The following is a 14414-nucleotide window of genomic DNA, read 5'->3' as shown; positions in this document are numbered from 1 at the left end:
GCCTGATTGTTCCCATCCTGATCCGACGTCTCAGCTACGGGGTTGCTTGGAGGACATGGGGAGGTGGATGACCTGCAATTGGCTTAAATTGAATGGGGATAAGACTGAGATTCTGGTGGTGGGCCCCAGGTCTACACCTTCGTTGTGGACGTCTGCTTTTTGGCACCCTTCTTCAGGTCTCTGTCCCACTCCGGTCTCTGTGGTGAAAGACTTGGGCGTGAACATCTCTGCCTCTTTAGAGGCTCAGGTGTCCGCTGTTTGTCAATCGGGTATCTATCAACTGAGAGTACTTGTAGGGTGTTGGAATTTCTCCCCTTACAGTTTCATGCGCCAGTAGTAGCTGCACTGGTGCAGAGTGTATTGGACTACTATAACTCGTTATATGTACCTCAGCCTACATATTTGATCCACCGCCTGCAAGTACTGCAGAATGCAGCAGCGAGACTGGTGGCATGTACTCCCTACTGTATGTCCATCTCTCCAGCCCTACGGCAGCTTCTTTGGCTCCCTGTGGACCAGAGAGTTCCATTTAAATCTATGTGCATCGTACACCAAGCCTTTTATGGCCAAGGGGAAGAATACCTACAGAGTAAGTTTCGCCCGTACGTGCCTAATCGGCCCCTCTGGTATGTCTCTCTCGAATTGGGGGGGGGGGGGGAGAGCGTGCTTTCTCTGTTGCTGCAGCTAAATTTTGGAATTCTCTTCCACTCCACCTTCAGACGACGGTGGATCAGTCTTCCGCTGATCTTAAAAGCCGTTTCTTTGTCTAAGGGTAACAGAGGGTATGAGCTGTTGGGTGGACTCTGCATAGCGCCAAGATGCCTTTGGGTGTACGTGCACTCTATAAATGTACATAATATAAACTTAACATGCTGTGTTGTAGGTTCTCATGAACACGAATGGTGTGAGTGAAAGGAGACCAACTCTTGGTATCGTCTCCCTTCAGTTCTTGGAGATTAGTACTAAAGGGATCGAAATTGGGATTTGTTGACCAGGAGCAAAAAGCAGCTCTTGGGTATCCAGCATAACCAGCTGGACAGGAGCTACCTCCGGGGAATCAGGAGCTAGTACAGACTGCGCAGCAAATCTAACATTGTGCAAGATGCAAACTAACGTTTTGCCAATTTAACGGTATCCAATATGCTCTAAAGTGTGTTCTTTATCATCCTTTATATACATCCCCAAACATACATAGTTAGAGTCAAAAGTAGCTCCTGGTTGCTGTTGGTTTCAAGCCAACCAGGCTTCACTTGGCTATAACCAGGAGCTAAATAGCTCCCGGTTCCTGGCAATTTCAAACCATGTCCTAGCTCTAGTGAGTGTGACCGTGGAACCTATGAAAATAACAAGTAGCTGTATACACCTGCTTCCATGTCCGTTATGTCCTTTCAACTCCAGACAGCTGAAACGCTGCTCTTCCATAACTTTAGCAAGTAGTTTCAGTTCCCTGTAGACAACATACTGACTCGTATTCCTAGTCAAGGTTCCTCTCATCTGTGATCTAAGCAAACGTGGAAACTTTGCATATCAGAGGTCTCTGTACACAATCGGTGCCCCTCCATGCGTTCCCCAGGGGACAACCTCCACCCTATGTCTCACTTGCAGCCTTCTCAAGGCTCAAGTACTTCACTCACAGTCCACATTAAACATTAGAGGTACTGATATTTTGAATGGGTGCGGGAGGTGGGGTGTGGGAACGAGACACAAAGGGAGAACGTGGGATTGCTGCTTGCCTCTAAGAGTTGCCACGGCTTTGTCAGGTGTGTGTGCCAAAAGGCCAAACTGAAGAGATTCAGGTATTCAGGTGGAGAAATAAAATGAGGACTGACTGATCGGTCCTTGGAGGCTGTTCATGGGGAAATAACTAGGTGAGAGACGAGTCCTGGTAATCTGGTTCTGGCTGACTAACTCTGCCTGAATTTAACAGAAACTTGACGATTGGTTTGCAAACTGCCTTCAAAGTCAACCACATTGAAAAAATAAATAGTTTCACAAAACCTCACTAAAAAGAATTACAAATAATCTTGCCTGGGTTGAAAATCAAATTTACTAAAACACTGAATTTCAGCAAAGTTTCCAGAAACTATTGGAGATATACTGAATTACCCTAAAAGAGGAAATTACAAAAAAAATAATAATAACTATAACCCGTCTGGACTGTGAAAAGGACACCCAATTGTTCAGCAACAGACCCACAATTATGGTTTCAACCCCATATTGCCATCAACCCCACTGCCAAACCCAAGCTACCAGAGAACAACATGTCTGGGCTAGGTGCTGGGGTTTTACCACCAGAGATCAACATGTGTGCGCTAGGTGCCGGAGCTTTACCGCCAGAGAACAGCTGAAGGGATTGTAAACCCTCCTGCCATTGTAACAGGGTCAGACATATGATCCGGTCAGGGGCTAAAGAGACCCTACCCTAGTCCTAGTGTAGGTGGGCCATCAGGGTAGAGCCAGATCTGGACTTGCCCTATGGGTGGGGTGAGGAGGATTTAAGAAGGACCCCAGTTCCTAGCACATCAGGACCCAGGCTACCAAGCTCAATGGGCAGAGGTCAAACACTTGCCCTCGCGCTGAGAAATCCATCAGACTAAATGTGTAGTAGAAACTGAGCGCGGGACTGGGCTCAGATGCAGTCTAACAAAAGTGATTTGCCCATTTGTATGCAAAAGTAATCGGCTATTCCTAGGCCGGAGAGTCATTTTGACATGTAGTGGGGTCCCAGGCAAAAGCATAAAGGACCAGACTAGTCCAGCAAAACTTTGACGAGAGATCCTTTCCAGGAGGTAATCTGAAGGAGTCGGCCACTTATGAAAAGGAGGGACTCTGCTTTGGGTGTGGCTCCAGTTAGTGCAAAGACAGGTAGCCTGTTCTACTCAGGGAAAGTTCCCACTCACACCAAAGACTGTGTCCTAGAGAACTTACCAGTCCAGGGTTCAGCTTGACCCACAGTTCATTCTCTGGCTTCCTCAGTTCCGTGGTTAGGGTCCGGTGTGCCACGTACCAGCGCTGCACAACATCATGAGGGACCGTACTGATGACGGACCGGTCATAGTTGTTATACCTAGAGAGTCACATAGAAAATGAGTATAATTCATATGGTGGTCAGTGATAATGTCGAATCCAATAATGTCGACAGTCAAAATGTCGAAAAAAAAAATGTAGAAAAAAAAATAATGTAGAAAAGCAATAATGTTGAATTTTAAAATGTGTTGAAAATGAGGGGTGAGAGGGTGGTGGGAGGGTGGCAGGGGGGTGTTTGGTGAGGGGGGGGTTGGGGGGGACCCCCCCTAGTAAATGATATTTTCCTTGTTTATTTATTGAATAAATAAATAAATAAATATATAATTAAAATGTGTTGAGTATGAGGGGTGAGAGTGGCAGGGGGGTTGGGGGGACTTCTTGTTTATGTATTTATTGATAGTGCTAAATGACTTTTTTCGACATTTTTTTTTCTAAAAATTGACTTCATTCTATGTATAGGATTTCGACATTATTGTTTTCGACATTGTTTTTTCGACATTTTTGTAAGTCGACATTTTTGTTTCGACATTATCACTATGAACCAATTCATACATTAGTGACCCCCCTCTCAAAGCACAAAGCTTGGCATGACCACCTTCAATAACCAGGACTAAACCCCCTAATGCATGGGACTTCCCCCCCCCCTCCCCCTCACTGGCCCAACCACAAATCATTCAGTGTCCATCCATGGTGTAAAACTTGCGACGCCCCCTCTAGTCATCCAATCTAAGTCTTTAATTAATGGAACTCACCAGTCCTGCAGTATCCAACCATGGCTGATGCAAGGTTTACAGCGCTCCCTCAAACCACCAGAGCGTAGGCCCTTTCTTGACCAAAGAGGAACCTAACCCAATCCCATCCCATCATGAAGACGCCTGCAGTGCCCAATTACAACATGTGCTGCAGTCCAGTCAAGGGCCTCTTTGGACACTCCCGCATAAGTAATTACAGCGAAACCCCATCGGCTTTGGAAATCTTCCCAATGAAGTAAGTATTGTTCTGTTGCCAAGTCATCACACGCGACCATACAGCGATTACCTGATCATGTAGAGCTCTTGATTCCAGGAGTAGCAGCTGAGCACGGGTCCTACACCAATCATGTTGTTCTCACACATGCTTGTACGCTCGATGTACTCGTGCTTCAGGGGCACCGTGCAGAGCACATGGAAGTCTTCAGGGTGGTTCTGGCGTACCTGTTCTGCAGCGTAAAATCCGTCCACCATGAGCGTACGCCCACCTGTGCCACTGTGCTGCAAGCAGTGAAAGACCTGCAAACTGAAGAAAAAAAGAATGACAAGACGCACAACAAAGGAAACCAGTCTGCTTTACTGGGGATGGTGGAGAGTGTTGGGCAATATGGGGGAAGAAACTGAGTGTTGGGCAAGAACCCTTTTTGTTGAACTTTCCTCAAAACAACTGAACTGCAACATCTGCACACCATAAGCCATTGTAATGGAAGACCAGGCTAGGGAACAGCATTCCCAAAGAGACCTAAAACGAAAATCGTACAACATTGATAATGGTATGTCCTGTCCACCTTCATCTCGATGCTGGAATGATAGAATGCCGAAATGTTTCACATCAATAAAGTAGCTCACATGCCTATCTACAATAAAAGGATGGTTCCTTACTCGGGGCCCACAAGGCTAAGCGCAGACACTCAAAACCAGGAACCTACGCCCAGGAAGATACAATAGTTCTGTTGGAAGAACGCTGCATTCACAAGACCCAACCATGAGGAGCTATTCCCTCAGCCCGTCACCTTCAAGATGATTCTTTCACGGTCAGCGAAGGTCTGAATCGCTTTTGCGTGAAGGGTTTGATCTAAATCCATTATGTCCACTTTTTTTATGCGTGTCTCCATTATACAACAACTGACCTCCCTCTTCACTGGTCCATTAGCACCCTGAATAAGTCACCCAAAGCATGTGTGCTCAAAAAAAGGCCTTGTGTTGCTTTGCAATGGCAAGCTCTGCCTCCTATGAGTTATTTTCTTCTGAGGTTAGTTATACGAGTCTCACGACTCTAGGTTTTAATGTTCTGGTACATACCCCACCACAAACAGCGGAGCATTGGATTCTGAAGTCAGTTGATGACTCAGCTATCCTATAGAAGTGTCGCACATTGCCTTCAGTCAATAACCTGGTACCCCCAGGCCCGATTGCAAAAAATATGGATACGTTAAACACCAACTGCCAGAAAACTAAATAGAAAAACTGTACAAAAACAACCCCTGTTCAAAGAACAGTCAATATGCAAGAAAATCGAATGCAGCACTCTGGGTGAGAATACATGTGGCAAAGGTAATTTCACCGACCACAAAGATCTACTAAAAGGGCAAGTCTTGAGGAAAGAAAAAGGTGCTCAAGTGACCTAACCAGTCTCCAGGGGGTCAGTTATGGGGCAGTAGTAACATCTTGGCAGTACAACAACAGTAACCAGGCTGTTCTTAGAGATTAGAGTGCGGCAGTCGCACTGTTCTAGATGGGGAGCAGTGCGGAGCATGGGTCGAACTGGAGCTCATTGCGGTTCAATGGCGATGCCTGAAGAAGGGTGGCTCGTGAGGGCTACCAAGGTCAGTTTGACAATTGTTTGAATATGTAGGTGACTGGATGTGCTGTTCTACAGGATCAGTTTGATGATGTGCTCGAGAGGCTGCAGATCAGGAAGGCCACCAGTGTCACTTTGAAGGTCAAGTAGACAGCGAAAACGCTGTAAACTGGATGCACAGTTCGGTTTGAGAGGTTCGATGCAGCATCTGATGGTCGGCGCTCGATGATTCACCAAGGTCGGTTCAACTGGCAAAGATGCTGGCCGGTCGAGTGGTGGTTCGTAGGTAGCAGATGCAACAAAGAGCAGGTAGTTCGAGCCAAGGAAACGACAAGCGCAGCTATCATGGTGCAGCAACTAACAGCTTTGAACATGCAGTTCAGTTTCAAAGAGTTTGGTGAATGCCAAGGGAAGCTTTGGTGGGTCGTGATGGATCGTAGCGGTCAAACAGATCCGAATCAATGATCATGATGGTTTAATACCGGGAACTGAAGGCATCCGGACAATCTTGGCTCTCAGGTGCCGCAAGTCCCTCTCAGGGACAAGTGTAGAGCTTGTTCTCAGGCTCCCAGAGCAAGGGAGGCTGGTGCACACTTTCAAGGATCCTTCACCACAATGAGGTCCTTAGCAATAGTGAGACTGGCAGAGATGCAGGTCTAGTTCCAGAGGAGGTTTAGCCCCAATGTTCCCTGGGGAAGGGGGAGGATAGGCTACAGAGCTAATCTCTACATTGAACACTCAGTCTTCACCTCATTGGTGTAGGGTTTTGGAAAGTCAACTCTCCCAACAGAGGTCTAACAAAATTCTTCCTTAGGTATTGGTTTCAAAATGAATCTGAGGAGTGGGAAACTCCTCCTTTTAAAGGCAAAGGTCAGCAGGTGATTGGTCAACAGAAATCCTGCTTTAAGTGGTGTGATAATTCATGGATCACTTCACTTCTCCCCAGGGGAGAGCCCTTCCCTGTCAGACTGTAGAGCTAAATCTGCTACCCAAAAGTCCCCTCCTGGGGCTGTGGAAAGCAGGGAGAGACTCCCCTCATGGGGATAAAGACTCCCGTTCTGTGAAGGAACTCCCTGATCCCTCTTCCCCTCGGACCAAATCCTTGTTGTCAGAAATCCTTGAAAAAAATACTGCCCGTTATGGTAAGGCTTCTACTGTCTTCTACTGTCTTTGATATACAAATCAATATGACCCAGACGAAGAAGAACCAAAGAGATCTGCTTGGATATAGTACTGAAGAGTTGGTCCCAAGAAGGCATAACGGTAATCACCGCCACTAATCATAGTACTGAGAAGCGTTGGCCTCAAGGAGGCCTAAAGATCACTTCAACAACAACAAAGGAGTACAAACTCTACACTGTGTAGGATCCAACCCCAGGAAATAAAGAGATAGAAAGGACTAGGAAGAAGAGAGCAGCCGGCGTGAAGCCAGCTCTATCCGGGAAGTTTGAACCTGGGAACGGGAAGCTGCAAGAATGTTGATCCCAGTGGCGGGGACGCAGAGGAACGGTCGGCGGAGCACAGTGTCAGAAGTCAACCTCTTGATCAACCGAAGAGACCGAGAGAATCCATTGGTGGCATAACCTGGAGAAGTGGACTGTGTGGTCCAGCAACTGCACCAGAGCCATGTTGTGTAAGTCTTTGCAGAGCCACAAGGATGAAGCGGGAGGCAGAGTGAAGAAACCTGGAGACGTTGAAGCTATTCCAGTCAGCCCAACTCCCCGGGAAGAACCGGCAATATAGTCCCGATATACTCCAGGTAACGGGAACAGCGGGAGACCCGGTAGGAGTTTGGGGCCAATCCAGAGTCCAGAGAATTTCGGGTGTGATCTTCCTAGTCACAGTAGTGACATCCAGAGAATCCATAGTCCAGAGAAATTTGGGAATAATCTTCCTTTGACACAGCAGTGATACCCAGAGAACCAAGAGTCAAGAGAAGCTTGAGAGTCATCTCCCTCGTCAAAGCAGTGATGCTCTGAGCTAAGAGAAACTGGGGAGTAACCTCCCTCGTCACAGAGGTGATAATGAGAAAACTAAAAGCCAAGAGAAGCTCAGGAGTAATCTCCCTCGCACAGTAGTAATATTCCAGGATTCAAGAATCAGGAGTGCATCCGTAGCAGTCTCCCTCGTTACAGTGATAATCCAAACAGGTTAAAAGAGGAGATTAAACAAGAGCTATCCGGAGGTAATCATCAGAACCTCGTAAAATAGGGATAAGTGCTGGAACTGAAAAGTAGTAAATAGTTATTTGAGGACTATTGCTAAAGAATATCCCAAGGCAGCCCCCCAAGGCCGTGAAAGGTGGGTCAGGAGAAGTGAGTCATCCTCACGACCTGATTCAACAAAGAAAGCATGAAGCTAAGGCAAAGGATTGCTGGAAGAAAGACGAAGACTGAGCCAGTTCACTAGGGGAAGGGAGTCATTCTCTTGGCATCATTCTTCACTTTCATGCCAAGCTTTGCTGGTAGATTGGTGGTAGGGTTTGGTGGTAGGGTAAGGGTAGTTTCTGGACAGAGGATGGACCCTTTTGATTTTGAATAAACACCCTGATGGTGAGCATCCAAGTTATTATTAGTTTAGGTAGGGATAACCCTTTAAAGATAGGGAGAGGTAGATTATTTTCTCCAAATCCTAATAAAGCTTTGTTGAAACATGCCACCCCTTGGTCCGACTCCTCACTCCACCTAGACACATAGGCCAATCCCTGACCTTGGAACAACTGGACTGTGCCTTCTGATATCATAATCAAAGTGCTTTCCTCTACAGGAAGTGGAGGGGACAGGAAGGAAAGAGCTATAACAAGGGGGTTGTCCTACCCTCTATGAGTTAAGGAGAGTGCAAACATCAATGAAATGCAAACTGGTTATGGACCATTATGAATACCCATACAATTGGGGCAGCCATTGTGGGCAACAACATACTGATTGTTGTTAAACACCAAACTCTTACTCATACGAAAAGTGTCAGCTTTTTATTATTCATAGGCTGATACTTTATCTTTTTAAAGATGTTGAATATTTATATATACACATATCAATACATGATAACATTTCATGGTGTACAAACACCTAGCTATAATGAAAATTCAATGTTCCATGTTTACAGATGGCCTGCAGTGCAAACAATACACTTGAATATTTAACACGCAGTTTGTTAGTAGGTGAGATGTGCCAATATAATTAGGTGCAGGAAACGCGGTGAAAAATGTGGTTTATGGGAGATGTAGGTTGTAAGTCTCCTAAGCCCGGCTAGTCTGACCTTATATTTGGTCTACTAGTTTCCTAGGAAGGAAAGAGGCAGAGAGAAACAAGACGGTGGAACCTTCCTCCAGCTGTAAGAGCTTTCCCAGTCTACACTCACCAGCCCCCTTCCCTTCTCAATAGGATCAAATGACCTTTTGGTATGCAGCACTGTGGTGTGAGGCTACTCCTTCTGTGAATGGGTGTGGCTGTACCCTTTGATTCCTGTTCCCAGGACAGCTTCCTGTGGAGTGGCGGTCTTTCTGGGGAGGGCCTTACAAGTCCTAACAAAGGAACAAAGAGATGCAACCCCCAAGGCTCCAGTTTTGCTGGCAGTAGGACAGCCTGGCTGGGGTTTCGGGGTTGGGGAGGGAGGAAATACACCAATACTTCCACAGCTCAGCTGGGCTCATAGGGCTGACATGTGGGATACCAGTTTGATGTGGCTGTGATAATTATGAGAACTAGCATCCACCATACATTAACTTATCTTAAATGCAGCCCCTGTGCTGCAGGAACTTGGCTGTCACTGCAACTCTCAGTAGGACACTCGTGACCCTGAACCATCTCTGTGCCACTGGAGAACAGGCACGGAGGATCAGGATACTGATGTAGCAGGGCACAGGTGTACACTATGCTTTTGGCATGGAGGTTATGAAAGGGCAGTCTGATCAGTAGAATACCCTTTCTGAGATGGAATTACCTGCATCATTTTATTAATTTACTAAAAATAAAAAAAGCCGGACCTTCACCCTTGCATGATGGAAATCTTTCACACTATCAAACCTTGGTTTAGGCGCTCCTGAACGCCAGGACCTCATGGCTCAGAATCAGATTACGCAATCAAGGCATCCGATGAGTACCCTTTTTTCTACACTGCATAACACATTCAAGACAAGGTGATTTACTCTTGCTCAACAATTGGGGAAACGGATCGAGAAGCTTGGGTTTACCAAGCACAGGGTCTACTGGGGAACCCAAAGGCAGTTTGGGCCTTAGAAAAGGGACTCCAAGGCCATCAAGACCTCACAAGACTGATCTTTCACTTGAGGTGCTCAAAAACCCTAAGTCTACTGCTCTCTAGCTCTAGTCTTCATCAAGATGCCACTTGCACTAATGCTCCGGTGTGCCCAGAGGTTCCACCAACCTGGTGCATATTGGGAGCCAGAGCTTAAATCCAAAGAGCCTTACAAGGGTTTATATAGCTCTCGATGACACAGGGGATGACGCGTGTTGCAATTCAAATCATTGCACAGGCATAAAGTCCATCTAACCTCCCCGTTTTAACCACTGTGCCTGAAGAATCAGACGAGTTCTTCATCCAGTTCTGATAAGTTAAAGTATTCTGCGATTCAGCCAGTCTGGAGCCCCAGGTCCCAGGAGATTTTGTATAATACACATTGTTCATGGATGAACAGGACCATACATAAGTCAAACCCCCTGATCTGAGGAGTGTTAATAAAAAAAAAAACCTATAGCATTGTCATTGGGTCAAGACGAGCTTTCAGTTGACTCCTCCCAGCACAGGTCTCTGCTTTATGAGAACATTGGGAGGGAATCTCGGTCTTCCCCTTTGGTAGGCTAAGGCGAGTGGGGTAGCCAGGTTGCCCATTCCCTGGTTATGCAACCTCCAAGCCCGAGTGGAACAATTCACCTCCCAGTCGCCACCTCCAGTCTAGAAACATTTGCTAAATCCTCAGTCTACTGTGGCTCAGAGAATCAATCTAGTACTGATGTAGCCAATCTATGGGTGGGAAGCTTGGAGTTGCGTGAACCTGGAAGTAGAACAGCAACCTTGTGGAGGTTGAGGGGCTAACTGTTTATGGGGACAGAGATGGTGAGTCACCAGTGCCAGCATGAGGAAACCCTGGTTTGCTTGTGTAGCCTTATTGCTTCCATCTGTAGCCATGATCTTTCTGATCGCCCCGAATGAAGGATGAATTAAAGCAGGACAGGAATTTAGAGAACCGACACAAACCGCATTGGTCGAAACCATGGGTAACGGATGCTCTACCTCCAGGCACACAATTCCAAGCTTGACCAACCCCTAGGATGGCTACAGCGGCACTGGATCGATTCTCTGAGATAAAAAACGACTGCAGATTTAGAGGCTGAAGTTTCATTCAAGGCTTGCTTCTTCAATTGAATATGGACAGGCAGGATGGTATGGAGGGCCTCATTCAACTCCGGTGATGAACAGCAAGTTTTACAACAAGCAGAAGGCTCTCCATGACTAGTTAGTTAATCGGTCTCCGTTTACCCCAGGACTTTGTAGGTTAATATCACAGCTTCTTCAGGACACTCGCCAAAGAGGTTTGGTTCCCGGATTCATTTTACAAAATGTGTAGTAAATATTCGAGTGGATCTTCACAAGGAGATTGCTATCTTTGTACAATATAGCCAACCTTGTGGCTCTGTCAGTCAGATTGAGGGTCTAGGCAAACATTAAGGAGGTCAAGCAGACAGGACTGTGCCGCTTTATTTAGGCATTGGGATACACGAGTACAACATCTAGAGCCATGTACCTGGGTGCACATACTCAGGCAGGCCCGGTTTAAGTCATTTGCTGATGTCGCAGTGGACCAATGGTATATCTGGGGCACATGCTACTAGGCCTCATCTCTAACAAAAACCTGGCTTTGTCATTTCAGATCAAACTCTTTAAATTGAAGAAACAAACAGAATCACCCATTCTGTCCAATACAGGGGGAGCAAACCGCAAGGGCTCAGTTTCTTCTGCTGTACAGCTGTGCCTGTACAGCTTAAAGGAACAGTTACTCTCCTCTTTACAGCAAGTAGTGTATCTGTGATTAATCTATGGATGTGGTCCCTTTTCCCCCCAAGGGGGAGACATTTCCCATGTGGCCATGGCGGTGCGGCCACATTCCAACAGTCCCGCTGGGGGAGGTACACAGGGGGAGGGTCACATGGGAGAGGATATATCCCTTATTGGATTAGGGATGACTATCGCTAGGATTACGGTATCCTCGCCCATCATCTGTTCCTAGACCCCGTTTCTACAATCCTATGAACAACCCCTTCAGTAAAAGGGCTCACGAGTTGTCACTCTACCCTCCCCTAGAAAGTATTGCAACGAGGAAAATAGAAGTTACCCAAGTAAAGATTCCTTTCCCAGTACTGGGACGAAGAACCACCCCAGTGACTCACAAGGGAGTCATACGACTGTGACAAGGGGGGGTGGGGTGGGAGTGTGGAGGCATGAGGATTACCTGTAACATTGAGTAGTCTAGTGTTTCCCCAAATCCTATTGACCAGAGCCATTATAAAAAGGGAAAAGAGACTCTGGAAGTGAGAGAGAAGCCCTCACTTGAGGAGCAAGGAGCAGGAATGCTTTGCTGAAGCAGAAGGGGGCTTTGGCGTAACAACATTTGGGGGTCCCCCTGTGAGCCATGCTGAGGCCCCGCTCCCAGCTTGGCAACAAATCATGGGTCATGCCACACTCTAGATTACCACGCTTGCGCAATACGCCGCACACTGCACTAGGAGTTTTAATGCATTATACAACACACTGAGAAAAACTGGGTAAAAGGCCAGAGCGTTTGCAATTGTTTTGTAGGACAATACCAATCTAAAAATCCAATACATGCAAGTCACCAACAGTGCACAGGGGTTCCATGTAATAATGGCACCACAAAAATATCGCCATACAAAAATATCGCCGAAAAATGGTCGTTTTTTGTGGCGACATTATTGCATGGAACATGCGGGGGACACTCCCTCAACCCCCCAATCTTTTTTTTTTGCCCCTGTCCCCATATATATGGTCACCCAAACAATATCGCCACAACATTTTCCCGGCGATATTATTTACGGCGACCATATATGTGGCGATATTATTACCTGATACCTGCACAGGAACATTAATGGTTTAATTAATATAATGCTTTGCTATTAAAAATGCCATGCTGCAATGAAAACATGTTCGACTGGCTGCACAATGTAGACCAGTCTAGATACGTAATAACATATTACAGTAAAGCATGGCAGGCCACATTTAGACATATCTAGACTGGTAGCGCCAAAATGCCAGTCGAAGCAATAACACTATCAGCCTTGAAAATATACAATGCTGCAGTAAGAAACGGCTAGACTGGCAGCACGCAAATGCCAGTCTAGCCAGGTAATTACAGTTAGCAGTTTTGCAAAGGTAGCGGGCGCCCCTCTCTCGAAAGAACAGACTTGATAACCTGTTCAGCGGTTATTAACCACTTGAGAGTTCGCAGCCACTGCTTTTACTCACTGTGCCTTTCACAGATGGGAAATATCCATTTGCATATCAGTCTTTGTCCTGCCCAGGGGCAGTCCAGCACCGAAATGCAATGGCAATTCCAACCTGAACGAGAGTACCACCAGCAACCCCATACACGTTTTTCACCCTTGTTGGGGATCATCAGTGAGGTGAAGCTGATGCCTCTCTAAGCACAGTGAGAGGGAGACCACGTCTGGTTGCCCCCAGGAGACCTAGGGTTACCAATCCCAGGTTCCTTGAAAAATAGTTTTGCAAAGGTAGCGGGCGCCCCTCTCTCGAAAGAACAGACTTGATAACCTGTTCAGCGGTTATTAACCACTTGAGAGTTCGCAGCCACTGCTTTTACTCACTGTGCCTTTCACAGATGGGAAATATCCATTTGCATATCAGTCTTTGTCCTGCCCAGGGGCAGTCCAGCACCGAAATGCAATGGCAATTCCAACCTGAACGAGAGTACCACCAGCAACCCCATACACGTGTTTCACCCTTGTTGGGGATCATCAGTGAAAGGGTGAAACACGTGTATGGGGTTGCTGGTGGTACTCTCGTTCAGGTTGGAATTGCCAGGGAATTACCCTGTAACAGAAATAATGTCTTTATGAAAGCGGAGTGAATTAAAAAAAATAATGTTCTTTTTATGTTAGTCCGATGGGGCCCCCTCCCAGGACATGTGGTGGGGGGCCCCCACACTGCAGACGGTGCAGGGGCCCCTGTTACGACAGTGGAAGGGGGTTTTGAGAGCTATGGACCAGTATGAGCTCCAGCAATCTAAGGAAAGTAAGGGAATCTGGAGACTGCTTCATTGGGACCCAGAGACCCCCTCTCTCCTGGAAGGAATTGGCAGCGAGGCAGTAGCACTGGCTACAGGAGTTCACAAGGAACTCAGCTGTGAGACAGAGGGTGAACGATGCTCCGAGGAACTATGGGAGTCCTGCACCAGGTGGGCAGAGAGAAGGCGAAGGGGAAAGAGCTGCAAAGTGAGGAGAACCCAAACACGTTCTAAGCTGGAGGGACCGTTCAGGTTGCTGCCGATACATACTTCAGGGCACCACAGGCTCCAGTGAACTACTTGCAAGGCAGGACGTACAACCGGGAAGACAGCCACGCCTGTGGAACCACTAAAGACCGCGCCATTCACCAGGGAGCTGCCGGAGCCTCGAGGAACAACGCAGGCGCTGGGGAAACACTGGTACCCATCAAGAGGAAGGAATCGGGTACACTGGTTTGTCAGAAGGCGTTGGATGTGCAAGACCCTGAAGGGACACTGCAAGTCTGGGACCCGCACCCACAAGGAAATGAAAGTATAAGAGGGTTGGGGACCCTGAAAC

At 47.0% G+C, this 14414-nt stretch overlaps 1 protein-coding gene across 5 annotated transcripts in view; it reads right to left on the bottom strand.

Annotated features, from left to right (window-relative positions):
* Positions 1-14414, bottom strand: part of LOC138570232 (trimethyllysine dioxygenase, mitochondrial-like) — a 280902-nt gene that overhangs the window by 13969 nt on the left and 252519 nt on the right. For all 5 annotated transcript variants that reach the window (XM_069648970.1, XM_069648971.1, XM_069648973.1 and 2 more), the window contains exons 6-7: positions 4066-4302; positions 2929-3067 (exon numbers count right to left, since the gene is read on the bottom strand). In XM_069648970.1, the coding sequence (XP_069505071.1) occupies positions 2929-3067; positions 4066-4302 (376 nt within the window). The remainder of the gene's footprint in view (positions 1-2928; positions 3068-4065; positions 4303-14414) is intronic.

Source organism: Ambystoma mexicanum, chromosome 2q (genome assembly GCF_040938575.1).
Source record: "Ambystoma mexicanum isolate Mex_15411 chromosome 2q, UKY_AmexF1_1, whole genome shotgun sequence".
NCBI classification, from domain to species: Eukaryota; Metazoa; Chordata; class Amphibia; order Caudata; family Ambystomatidae; genus Ambystoma; species Ambystoma mexicanum.
The sequence above is the reverse complement of the archived record's forward strand: the minus strand, read 5'-3'. Positions and strand labels throughout refer to the sequence as shown.